Source organism: Strongylocentrotus purpuratus, unplaced genomic scaffold, assembly GCF_000002235.5.
Source record: "Strongylocentrotus purpuratus isolate Spur 01 unplaced genomic scaffold, Spur_5.0 spur5_scaffold_14, whole genome shotgun sequence".
NCBI classification, from domain to species: Eukaryota; Metazoa; Echinodermata; class Echinoidea; order Camarodonta; family Strongylocentrotidae; genus Strongylocentrotus; species Strongylocentrotus purpuratus.
Genome location: NW_022145599.1, coordinates 28,729,099 through 28,742,690, shown reverse-complemented (window position 1 = coordinate 28,742,690; position 13,592 = coordinate 28,729,099). Strand labels below are relative to the sequence as shown.

The following is a 13,592-nucleotide window of genomic DNA, read 5'->3' as shown; positions in this document are numbered from 1 at the left end:
TTAAAAGAATTACCTTCAAGGGAACGGGGTGTAATCGCCAGGTTGAAATGTGAATAACTAAAGGAGCTTGTGAAATCCACGTGCATCTCTGATGACTGAATGAGCCTTCTTGCCCTGTTAGACGGGTGGTCATCATTGGCAAATAGAAATTCTGAATCATTACTGGGGACAAATCCAGAGCCAATACGAAGTACGTTGCCATAGCTTAAATAAATGTCGCTAATGTACACAAAGAAGGCAATGTTACCGGCATCGCTTTGTGAAGAATTGATATCGAATAACCATGTCCTGTTGTAAGGTCTACTATGTGATCCATAACTGTAAAGAAAGTGGGTTTCTCTAACAGTAAGCGAGTATTCTGAAAATAAGTTAGGAGAGTAGAAAAAAATCACATCAATATATAAAACTTCATCTAAATTTGTTGTTTAAAATTTTATTATATGCTCTTTTCTCCTTTTTTGTTGGTTTTATTTATTTCTCATTTCCTCAAAACTGTTCATGTAAAAAGGTACAAACTTAAATTCACTCATGTTACATAGCCATTTCATGTAATGTCAATATGACAAATTGGAACCTTAAAAAGGCTTTAGGGTATAAATTCTTTTTAACAATTACTATTTATTGTAGTTAATACTTTTTCATCCTCAAATATAAAGATGTAACTTATCATTAAAAAAAGACAAAATACTTACTGCACTTGTTTTCATCACTGCCATCATTACAATCATCAATAGAATTGCACCGAGCAGTAGAATTATAAGAAGTTCCGTCGGAGCAAACAACAAGGTCTGTTAAATTTTATAGAAATATAAAGCAAAACATTAAAAATTGATACTATTATTATGAAGGTAACAATAATTATGATGACTGCATAGCATTACTCTCGACCATGATACTGATAATTTTATAAATGACACTCAAACACAAAAATGGTTTAAAAAAAAACCCTGTTCCAATCACACACAAAAAATATTTGTAGCAAGAATGTTTAAAATCTACATAGTATTTTTTTTGCCCAGCATAAGCCAATGGATAGGAGTATGAAGACAATTTAGAATAAACAGAATACCACGTGCATGGAACTAAAGTCAGACTTGGGTTCCGTGTGGTTCTTATTCTTTGCGAGTGTGTATGGACATGTTGAAGAGTCTCCTCACAAATCAATAATTTGTTGATTGCGATACCTCTTTATTGAAGTTATCTTTGAAACTCATATCTTAATTATAGTATAATGACACTGACACGCCTAGCATACATAATAGAAAATTTGTTGGATTGGTACACTGTAATCTCCACAAAAAAAATCTCCATCTTGTGCCTATTGCAAATGGCAGATGTAGATAAATGAATTGCCAAAAGATGTTAGTACCACCGATAGGACTCAAATACTAATAGCCCAATCTATAGTCCAGGTTCATATTGAAACTAGATGGAATTTTGACTGCGCGCAGTCGAAAATGATGCCTCCGCCATAGAGCAATTTAAACAAGTTTGGAGTTTAAATCTCCAGTGGTTCTTGAGATATCATGATAACAATCTCAATGTATGGAATTTCATAAGTTGACCTCTGTGACCCTTGACCTTTGACCTACGTGCTCCAAAATCTAATCAGATTGTCTTCCTATGGTGATACACACTATCATTAAGTTTGAAGTTTAAATCTCCAGTGGTTCTTGAGATATTATGATATGGTGATACATACTATCATTAAGTTTGAAGTGAAAATTCTCCAGTGGTTCTTGAGATATCGCGATAACGATCTCAATGTATGGAATTTCATAAGTTGACCTCTGTGACCCTTGACCTTTGACCTACGTGCTCCAAAATCTAATCAGATTGTCTTCCTATGGTGATACACACTATCATTAAGTTTAAAGTTTAAATCTCCAGTGGTTCTTGAGATATTATGATAACAATCTCAATGTATGGAATTTCATAAGTTGACCTCTGTGACCCTTGACCTTTGACCTACGTGCTCCAAAATCTAATCAGATCGTCTTCCTATGGTGATACATACTATCCTTAAGTTTGAAGTTTTTACATCTCCAGTGGTTCTTGAGATATCATGATAACAATCTCAATGTATGGAATTTCATAAGTTGACCTCTATGACCCTTGACCTTTGACCTACGTGCTCCAAAATGTAATCAGATTGTTTTCCTATAGTGATACACACTATCACTAAGTTTGAAGTTTAAATCTCCAGTGGTTCTTGAGATATCATGATAACAATCTCAATGTATGGAATTTCATAAGTTGACCTCTGTGACCCTTGACCTTTGACCTACGCTACGTGCTCCAAAATGTAATCAGATTGTTTTCCTATGGTGATACACACTATCACTAAGTTTGAAGTTTAAATCTCAAATGGTTCTTGAGATATCATGATAACAATCTCAATGTATGGAATTTCATAAGTTGACCTTTGTGACCTGTGACCTTTGACCTACGTACTCCAAAATCTAATCAGATCGTCTTCCTATGGTGATAAATACTATTCCCGAGTCTTAAGTTTAAATCTTAAATGGTTCTTGAGATATTGTGATAACGGTCAAACGGGACGGACGTACAGACGTACGGACGTACGGACGGACAACCCGAAAACATGATGCCTCCGGCAGCACCTTCGGTGGCGGAGGCATAAAAACAAAGTTTTTGCTTTTAATTGTTAATATTAATCCTATTAATATTACTTTCATTATTATTGTTATTATTATCATTATCATTATAAGTGTTATCATCATCAATCATTATCATTATTATTAATAATAGTTCAGTTCTTGTATAGCGCATAATATGTTATGAAATAACATCTCTATGCGCTTCCAAAGAGCTTTGGACTTTATTACCCTAGCTTTAGCTCCGGCAGCCTTATCAGCGCACAGTGCATTTCAAGGAATAATCCTACCAGGTACCAATTTACCTCACCTGAGTGTGGCAAATGTAGATCAATGTCTTGCCAAAGGACATTAATTCCACGGCGGAACTCGAACCGCAGACCTTGTGATCGATAGTCCGGTGACGTATCCACTCGACCACAACACCTCTATTAATATCATAATCATTATTATTACTATTATCATTATTATCATGATTATGATCATTATTTTTATTAATATTATCATTATTATCATCATCATCCGTCATCACTTCATTAAAGCCTCCTTACCAGATATATCGATGCTCTGAACGGCAATGCTGAACCTCCTGTCTCTGAGTGTACTATATGACGAGGAAACAAGCCTAATCCACATTGTTGGGGATGCAACCACAAAACTGCTACTGGTACCACCATGGTAGCTAGACAGGTTGAACGTTGGATCTATGCTAAAAAATGGATCAGCACCAGGTCCGATACTAAGGGTATCTCCATCGCCGAGAAAGACGTCCTGGGGTGTTATTCGGAAGCCGGATGTGTTTGTTTGCAAGACATATGTGAAGAACAACAAATTCCCATAACCTAGAGGGTAGCCTGGGGATGTAACTGATAGACGCTGTGCTTCTGCTAGGAATATTTGGCTGGGTTCTGTGTTAAAAAATTGACGGGAGAAGACTTTATAAAAACAACATAACAAAAATTGCCATTTGAATTATCATTTTAGGATTTTGAAATTGATAAAATCAACTTGGAACCGCAAGTCAGCAATAAGATCTTAACTTAATCCTAATGTAGCAAAACATCTTCCTATTTTTACAACTTTCAACTTAACTACTCCCTTCTTGTACAGCAAAAGAGTGGAAATCTACTTAAGGTCACATTGGGGATTACTAATTCCTTTGGACTTAAATCAACTCCAACATATTGTGGAATCGACTCCAAAGTAGAGGTTAAATTACTCTTTTGAGAGTGAATTCATCTATTTGGAGTGTTTATTTCCACTCTTTACAAAGGTGTTAAATCGGTATAGGTAGGATGAAATTCCTTGAATGCTGTGAGCACTGAAAACAGTAGCCTAGTGGAGCCGGGGTAATATATATATATATATATATATGAAAATAAGCATTATTATCATCATCATCATCATTTTGTCATTACTATTATTATTATCATATGACCCCTAAAGTTCGATTTAATTAAATTCATTTTATTTGCACATTTGATATAAATCACAATAACATACACAATACAAATTCAATTCCAACAAATAACACAACAGAACAGAAGTATCAAAATGTGGGGGGACAAACAAAGGCCAAAGGCCTGTCAAAGGCTTGACCCTAAACTATAAGAGTATATAAATTATGTGGTACAACAGGAAGAAAGAGAAGAACAAGGCAAACGTACCGCTTTACAGACTCAGAGGGTGTATGATTTAAAAAGATTAGATTTATATATATTTTGTTAAAACTAGATAAGGAAGGGCATTTCTTTATTTCGGACCCCAGACTATTCCACAATTTTGGACCACAATATTTTATTGTGGTACAGGAAAATTCATACTTATATTTTGGAATTTGAATGTGGTTAGACTGTCTTGTTGATTAAGGTACAAAAGAACAATTTTTGGGAAAACAATCATTTAGAAATATTGGCAACAGACCGTGCAGGTACGAAAACATAAGACTGGCTAATTGCAACTTGTGTATATCTTGAACTTTCAACTGTTATCGTGTGTGCTAAGGGTGCTCAACCAGCAATAATTTGTATTGCTCTTTTTTGTAAGATTATAATTCTATTAAGATGGGTTGAAGCACAACTACCCCAAATAAAGTTACAGTATGTCAAATTAGGTATAATCATAGACTGATAAATAGCAATTAGAATATGGTGAGGTAAAACTTTCTTTAATCGACTTAACGCCCCAATGACTTTTGATATTTTGCATGCCGTCTCAGAAATATGATTTTTCCAACTTAATTTATCATCGAAAGCAACCCCCAACAAAATTAGTACAATGTACTAAAGTTGCTCGTGTACATATAGAGAGTATTATCTCCCATGTTCCATTTGTGGCAAATTTCTGACAGTATGGAAATCGTACCTGACACAAATATTTTAATAGATAGATCTATGTTCCATAGCTTGGAGGCCATTGGGGCGACTGTCACAATGTAAATGGTTAACCCCCCACCCCAAACATCCATGCATAGAATAGTTCAGAGAGGAGTGCAGCTAGTAGGCTGCAGTGCCCACTTTAAATGGTTTACATTGAATGGGAGATTGGACTGCACTGAATGCTTCACACAGGTGGAAGTTATGGTGTGTGAGCTTGAAAGCTTGGATGACGGAGATTGGAAGCTGTGGTGTAAGAGATTGAGAGTCAGTTGTTGGAGGCCCCAAGGAGAAGGCACACCCCTTGTGTATGTACTGTTCCGTTCGGTAATGCAGGCCTACCAGCACTGTTCTAAACTACAGTTCCAGCATCTCAGGCCAGGAGAAGCCTCCATGACTCAACTCACTCACATCAACTGTAAGTTTAAACTATTTATTATAAAGTGAATATATATTAAACTTAATTCATGAAGAGCCATCAGCCAATTTATATAACTTTTGAGCATAAATACCATAGATGAAGTATGATAAAATACAGCATGTAATTTTAATTGTTTGTGTGATAGTCGGCAGTGAGGTTTGCAAAGTGATTTCAGGCAAACTGTTTCATGATGTATATTAATCTATTTTGTTTATATTGCACATTTAAAAAGGGCAAGGATTATCTTTAAGTTGTTTGAATTTAACCCTCCTCGTTAGGGACGAGCTGGGCTTGTTTAGCCACTTCTTTTAGCTGTCTTTTATAGCCACCCCTCGAAGCCACACCTCGTAGCCACCCCTTGCGGCTACACCTCTGAGTCACCGTTTGTTGCCAGTGAATGTAGCCACATCGCATGGACACTTGTCATAGCCACTCATCAGAAAAACTTGTTGTAGCGACTTATCATAGAATCTCCTTGTAGCCACTCATCACAGACACATCGTGCAGACACTCAACGTAGAAACATTGTGGAGACACGCCGCACAGTGGGCCAGAATCGCCTCAAAGTGTGCCAAAATTCAAAATTGGTGAATGTGAATTTTTATATTTTTGTTATTCGCTTTGGGAAGAAAACATTCTAAAGAATATTTTTCCATCCATATTTTAATGTTTAGCGAGTTTTAAAAGTGTCATATACCCCTGCGAACATGGGAAAATCTATATGTTGCTCCAAAAATGATAAAAGATGCAACTTTGCAATAGGTGTTGAGAATTTATGAAGGGAAAAGCAATCAACTTGATACTGCGTGCACTTCTTGCCTATTGGTAACCCAATTAGAAAATACAATGACCAAATTTATGAAAGCTTCATTTTGGGAAAAATGAGCATTAAATTTCACAAAAAAGGAAAAAATTGCAATTTTTATATAAAAGTAGCATGTTTATTAGGATTCCGGCCGATTCCCGCAGTGATGTTAATCTCAAAATGTCCGCCCAAACCTAAGCTTTCCATGTATGGTATTTCTTTTTGCCAGAATTTGCAACACTGCATGTGCAGGCGCTTTTCCTCCCCACGTCCATCGATTATTATTAGGCATAATCGGTACACATTTGTACTATTCAACGCTCGTCCGCGTAACCATGGCAACGGTTACGTGAGTGTAGAGCGTAAAGCGTAGTGTATATTGCTTCCACACGTTGATGCAATTCGCAATCATATATGGTATCATTCTAGGAGAACTTGGATTGAAATAAACGATGGCGGTATTAAGAAGACAGCTTTTTCATGCTGTGCATTCAGCTGGCTTCATTTCAGACATCAAACTGGCATCCGAAACACCCATAGATGCATTATGTGCATATCATAATGTGGGTAACAAGTCAAACATCCCACAAAAACTTATCAAGAGTTTGTCAAAGACTATTGGACGCTTTCTGTATCGTATGCGAGAGAAATGGAACAAAAGTGTGGTCGTTACCAGGAATATTTCATGAAAGAAAACGAGGACTGGCTTAATCAGACATTGACATTCAATACTGAAGTAGAAACATTTCTTGCACAGCAAAACAGCACAGATACCAGGACAGAAACAGAGCCAACTTCAGACTTGCCAGGCACATCACAGGGCGCATCCAATGTGGGACGTCCAGCTAAGAATTGGGACACCCTCTCAGATCGTTCTAAAAAAAGAAAAGCACACCACCTTCTAGAAGACAGAGAACCAGAGGAACTTCTATATGCGGCATCTCAAGGCGTGTATAAGAAAAATTCAAGTTTGAAATATGTGTTGAAATTCGCAATGCTAACACCATCAAGACCAGCTAAAATAAAGAAACTGATATCAGAAAAAGAGAAAGAACCATTAAAATTCTCAAGTGAAGAAGCTTTGTCACTTTTAGTTGAAACAGGAATGACAAAACAGGCATACCAAACAACCAGACTTGCTGCAAAAGATGTTGTCATCAGTCTTTTATCACTTAAAACTCCACAGCCAAGACCCCTGCCACGTGAAGTCCAAGAGATGCTGAAAGACTTTCGGGTCATTCAAGACAATGATTCTCCAGACAGTGACTCGTAATGAGAAGCAGAAGGACCCATACATAGAGATATGGCAAAAACGTTATAAAACGTTCAAGGGTATTTCATATTTTTAAATCATAATCATTTATTTGATTATATTCCAAATCCCTTTGAACATCTTCTGAAATCAATCGATGTCTCATTCTTTAAATTCATATGGAAAGGGAAACCCGATACAATAAACAGAAAACAAGTAGTTTGTAAATACGAAAATAGTGGACTAAAAATAGTTGATGCCGGACACTTTTATGGAGAGAAATTTAAAAATGCTCTAATTGTGCATCTTAGGTCCAGAGACCCCTGAAAAGTTCCCCTAGTCAGTGTAATATGAATCTGTCTATGTGTTAAAATGATTATTTGCCTTGCCCAACCAGACAGTATTTTGATGACGTCATAGAAATTTGAAAATGCTCCAACTGTGTTTCTTAGGTCAAGAAACCCCTTATAAGTTCCACTAATCTGTGTATTATGAATCTGTCTATGTGTTTAATACAATGAATATTTGCCTCGTCCAATCAGAAAACAGTATTTTAATGACGTCAGAGAAATTTGAAAATGCTCCAATTGTGTTTCTTAGGTCCAGAAACCCCATATAAGTTCCACTAATCAGTGTAATATGAATCTGTCTATGTGTTACAATGAATATTTGCCTTGTCCAATCAGAAAACAGTATTTTAATGACGTCGGAGAAATTTGAAAATGCTCCAATTGTGTTTCTTAGGTCCAGAAAGCCCTTTTAAGTTCCACTAGTCAGTGTAATATGAATCTGTCTATGTGTTACAATGCATATTTGCCTTGTCCAATCAGAAAACAGTATTTTAATGACGTCAGAGAAATTAGAAAATGCTCCAATTGTGTTTCTTAGGTCCAGAAACCCCTTATAAGTTCCACTAGTCAGTGTAATATGAATCTGTCTATGTGTTACAATGCATATTTGCCTTGTCCAATCAGAATACAGTATTTTGATGACGTCACACAGATTTGAAAATACTCCCATCGAATTCTATGGGCCTGAAAACCCTTAAGATACTTTAACCAGGAACTTCATTAATCTTCTTCAATGAGAAATTAATTTTGGCACACTTTGAGGCGGTTCTGGCCCACTGTGCGCCGGTGCAAGATTGTAGTCGACAAAATCTAGAGTCAGATTTCATCAGTGCAAGAAAAAAAAAAGGGGGGGGGGGGTTTCTTATCAGTTTCTCTCCGAGAACTGATAAGAAACCCCCCCCCCCTTTTTTTAAGGTACTATTCACCTATTTCATTTTGTAAGAACTCAACCATAATTATCTTATTTCATTTTCATATGCATGCAAATATTCAATGCTGATTTAGTTTAAATACTGATATCCTTGTATTAATGTATTGTATTTTAATTTCTTTTAAGATCTTATAAATCATAATCAGGTGTCAATTTGTTTTTTGTTGGGTACGCATGACCAGAGATGCAACCCTTCTTCAACAAAAAAAAGTATTCTTAAGAGCAAAAAACAGTGTTTTTGGACAAAAAACAGTATTTTTGAAAAAATCTCTCAACTTAACATATCACCCAATCGAGGAGCTTAAAAAACCAGGCAGTACCACGTATACGTACCCGGATCGGAGCGCGACGTGCATACATTACACGTGGGTTGTTCGCAATGTGCGCAGTTTGGGGCCCGTATCACCATCCTGCGTGCATCGTTTTAAGATGTAGGTGCATAATACACTTACGACACAAGCCCATGATCAGAAATTAAGAAAAACATCACTAAAAAAAAAAAAAAATCACTAAAAAAAAATTAAAAAAAAAAAAAAAAAATTAAAAAAACGTAACAAAACATACAAAAAACGTACTGCCCTATTCATAGCGAAAAAACGGAACAAATACGGCAAAAACGGAACAGTTGGCATCTCTGCATGACCATATCATTACACCAGGGCCTCATCTGTAGGTAGCCAGGTAAATACAGTACCAAGAGTTGACAGCGACAATGAAATAGACCTTAAGCACAGATTCTCCATAACTCTCCATCTTCAGATGTTCTAGTTAGCTGCTGAAATGATTTTCCCATCCACTGTATTAGGTTATGAGTATGTGTCCTAGGTGATGTGCCTCCCCCCTTTCTTCTCCCATCTAGTGCCTCCTTACAATATGGGTTTGCCAAGCTATTCTTCTATCTAGTTACACTGTAACTGTCTTTTTTTCACAATTGAACATATTAATAAATAACTTCATAGTTACCACATGCGCTTTGAATTTCATCATCATAAAACGGGCAAAGATAGTGGCCATTACATAACTCATCACTCCTGACCACCAGTGGGACATGTGAGCAGATCAGTGAATCTGATGGGAACAAATTGAAAATAGAATTTGGTAAAAGTGGAATAAACAATAGCATATAATATAATGTAACATGCCCCCCCCCCCCTTCCCTTGAACTTGAACGTCTGCATTTCATTGAGAAATGACAAATAGACATTACAATGGTCTCAATAACTTGAATATTCTTAAAGGGAAATCCAACCATAATCCCAAGTTGCTCTATAAAAGAGTAAATAAACAATAAGAGAAAATGGTAGTTACAGTTTGACCGAAATTGGACAAACAAAAAGAAACTCATGAATTGTTAACATTTGTATTAAATTACATATACTATCAAATTGGCCGAATAGGACCTGTCAATGTTGTATACAACAAACGGGAGAGTAGACCATGGAAATGCTATAGCACAAGGGAACTAGCACCACCTCCAAATTGGCAATTTGCAGGGGAAAAATTTGCATAGAAAAATTGTGATTTCATTTTTTAAAACATTCTTATCTCTCTTATTATATGCCTGATTTTCTTCAAATTTTCAGCATTTTGCCTCCCTTCTCTTTATGCTATCACAGATGTAAACAACAGAGGTTGGATTGCCCTTTTATATGACATGGATTTAAGTGGATTATTATCTTCGTCAATGTGTGCGGTACCCTTCTGGAGCTACTTTTAACATCAGGACAGCAAACGCTTTGACTTTCCTACTTGGTGCTCTTTATTAGCTTCTACATTTAAACAACATTCCAGACTACTTTGACTGGTCTGCTATTAAAAAAGGTAGACTAGCTTTACGTTTCATTCCAACTGCTGTCTATTTATGGAACTTTCTCCCTCATGTCGTAGGAAACATTTCAAATAATGGACTCATTCCAGCTTTTAAATGTAAAATACACAGATACCTCCTTGATGTGGCATGGTTTTGTTTTTAGCTTTATTCATATTGGGCTGGTATAACAGTTAACCATAGCTCTCATCAATTAGAGATATTAACTGGTAAGGCTTTTGTTCCCATTCTGCAACTTGTAAAATCGTTTGTTCAATTCTAGTCTTTTCTTGTTTTGTATCACAAGGAAACACACGACTTACCTCCCGTGAGAATAGCAGATATCTCAACCACAGCAAAGCTATCATGGTCTTCAAAATAAATGTCATCAATTGGATGTATCACTGCAAACTGTGACCCAAGTTCATAAGAAGAGAAGTTTTGACTCCCTCCATATGTGATGTTTATTTGACCAAAATAGATTGGAAAGAAGAACGCTTGTTCATCTGCAACAAAGCCGGGTACGATTGTGAAGGGAGGTAGGATAATCGATGAATTGGTCAGTTCAAACTTCAAATGATATCCAGGATAGGTTCGTACATGGAGGTAAGGAACTTGGCTTCCACGAATAACAAGGCGTTCGGGTGGCAGGTCAGGTTCAATGACAAGAGTGGAATCTTTTGGTGAAAGCAAGCAGAGGCATAAAATTATATCAAACATTTGAAAAAAACTCTTTTCTTAAAAAAGGAAATCTAGAATTACCTTTCTCTCCGAGAACTGATAAGAAGCGTAAATTTTGAGATTTTGTAGACGGCAAAAGATACATGTTTATTCTCATCCTCTTTGCAATATCGAATGTAATAATGGAACCTTATAGAATGTTGATGTAGAGGGGTCATGGTAATAGGAATAATAATACAAGTGGCTTCTTGTATAGCCATCTTGTCTGTGACGCTGTGACACTCCTAGTGCTCTAATAATATTACCCTGACAATAGCCGAGAGCTCTAGCATACTAGGTACCCATTTCCACCTCGGTGGAGAGTGGTACCTGTGGATTCATGGCTTGCCAAAGGATATTAGTGCTGGGCTAGGATTCGACCCTTAACCTTTGGATTGAGATTCAAGTGAATATTAAAAACCACTGTACCATGTAACCTCAAGTATAGTGGACTGATCATTGAACAAAAGCCTGCTGCACACTATACAATCTGAATGTGATTTGATTTGGAAGATTGTGCAATAACATTTAATATTCAAACAACATGTAAAATCTTGGGAATGAACACGATTCCAAAGAGTCAAATGAATTATTGATTCAAAACCGTGAGATATTTGCAAGCCTTCTTGTGGAAAGAAAATGCAAATCTGCTCTTGCTATCTGAATCGTGAACCCTTATTTTAAACATATGTGTACATGAAACAAGATTGCAAACTCTTTTGAGCAAAACAAGGCAATTTTGATAGTACCAAACTGTATACAGTAATCCAAACATGATTTCTAATAAATAGGGTTTTGAAATTGCCCTTGATTTAATTTCAGTCTTTGCGATTGGTTGTATGAAATGAATTAAGTAATCCACAGCATTCTTACTTGTGATACAGGGTCCGAGCAGGATATCATCAATAGCAATAAATCCCTGGTTGTAGTAGTTGTGAATGATTCCTTCAAGAATAGCAGTCCCAGATGGAAGACCAAACAAGTTGATCTCGGCATACGTCCATCTATCAAAATAGTGTAAGACATAATATACACGGATAGATGGATAGATAAATAGATAGAAGTAATATCCATTTTCTAGTAGCCACGATATAACGTCTGTAACAATATATAGTGGTGTAGTTGATTGCAGCTGGCAGCAGAGGGAGACTACTCAGAAATATTGTATGTACTTCATAAATATAAAAGAAAGACAGAATAAGACACACGCGGATGGGAGGAATATATGTGGGCAAACAATAAATACAAAATGGACTAAAATGGTGAGATTAAACATAATTGTGAGTCTTTAAGTATTTAAGAAATGTCTCAAAACTCAGTTGATAAGTAATCAACAACAATAATATAATTCATTCATAATATTAAAGTAAAGTGCTGTGAAACAACAGCTAGTTTATATCAGTGTTTTATTGTATTGAATTTTTGTATTACACAATCACAATACCATAATCTCGCAGTAAATGTTGTCTATTGATTGTAAAATACTCACTCATGCTTTGACAGGCCTTCATTTATCCAGATCAAGAAAGATTCAGACTTTGATCCATTAGTTTTGTAGGTGATGTTGAGGTTAAGGCTACCAGCAATGATGTACCAGAACGATAAACATTCATTGACTCTAAGGGGATCCTCCCTCACTATTGTCCTTTGCAGTGAGGTGGGGTTGTTGTTGTAGTAATGGTTGGATGACATCACTAAGTAATGGCCAGCTGTTTTCCGAAATAAAAAATAAAGTTGAGTAATTGCCATCAATTAAATTGTGAAAGAAAGAGTTTGGGAGCAATCAGAAAAAAAGGTTGAATATGAATAATACAAAAGTGATGTATACTGTGATGTTTTTGGAATAATCAACAGGACAAGTAATTGCCTCAATCTTGCTGAAAATAACATGCATCAGTGCACACAGAGAAGGGCATATGGTCTACACGCACATGTGGTATGAAAGTTTGGTCCACACTTTACAGCTATTTCTAATCATTTTGTGTATATGCAGGAGCATTTGAAGAGCACTAATAATCTAAACTTATATAGCGCTTAATATGGTCTCTAACGCTTTACATATATTACTCAGGCATTTATCTGATATATTTACGCACTATGTGCACCATCTCCACTCCCTGGTGAATTTTCCTACCATATGGTCACCATTAAGGGCATTTGGCAATTACTAACACAAAGGCCTTTGTCATCCTACCAGGTCCCCATTACTCCCCTGGGTATGGACTGGCAAATGTAGATAAATGCCTTGTCAAAAGACATTAGTGGCATGTTGGCATGTCGGGGATCGAACCCATGACATTTGAATTTCAATTC

General features: G+C 36.4%; 1 protein-coding gene across 1 annotated transcript in view; it reads right to left on the bottom strand.

Annotated features, from left to right (window-relative positions):
- The window catches only part of LOC105443652, a 136,859-nt gene that overhangs the window by 64,243 nt on the left and 59,024 nt on the right, over nucleotides 1–13,592 (bottom strand). Inside the window, exons 37-43 of the mRNA XM_030985197.1 lie at nucleotides 12,769–12,988; nucleotides 12,153–12,283; nucleotides 10,883–11,236; nucleotides 9,716–9,820; nucleotides 3,170–3,526; nucleotides 693–788; nucleotides 14–358 (exon numbers count right to left, since the gene is read on the bottom strand). Of these exons, the coding sequence (XP_030841057.1) occupies nucleotides 14–358; nucleotides 693–788; nucleotides 3,170–3,526; nucleotides 9,716–9,820; nucleotides 10,883–11,236; nucleotides 12,153–12,283; nucleotides 12,769–12,988 (1,608 nt within the window). The remainder of the gene's footprint in view (nucleotides 1–13; nucleotides 359–692; nucleotides 789–3,169; nucleotides 3,527–9,715; nucleotides 9,821–10,882; nucleotides 11,237–12,152; nucleotides 12,284–12,768; nucleotides 12,989–13,592) is intronic.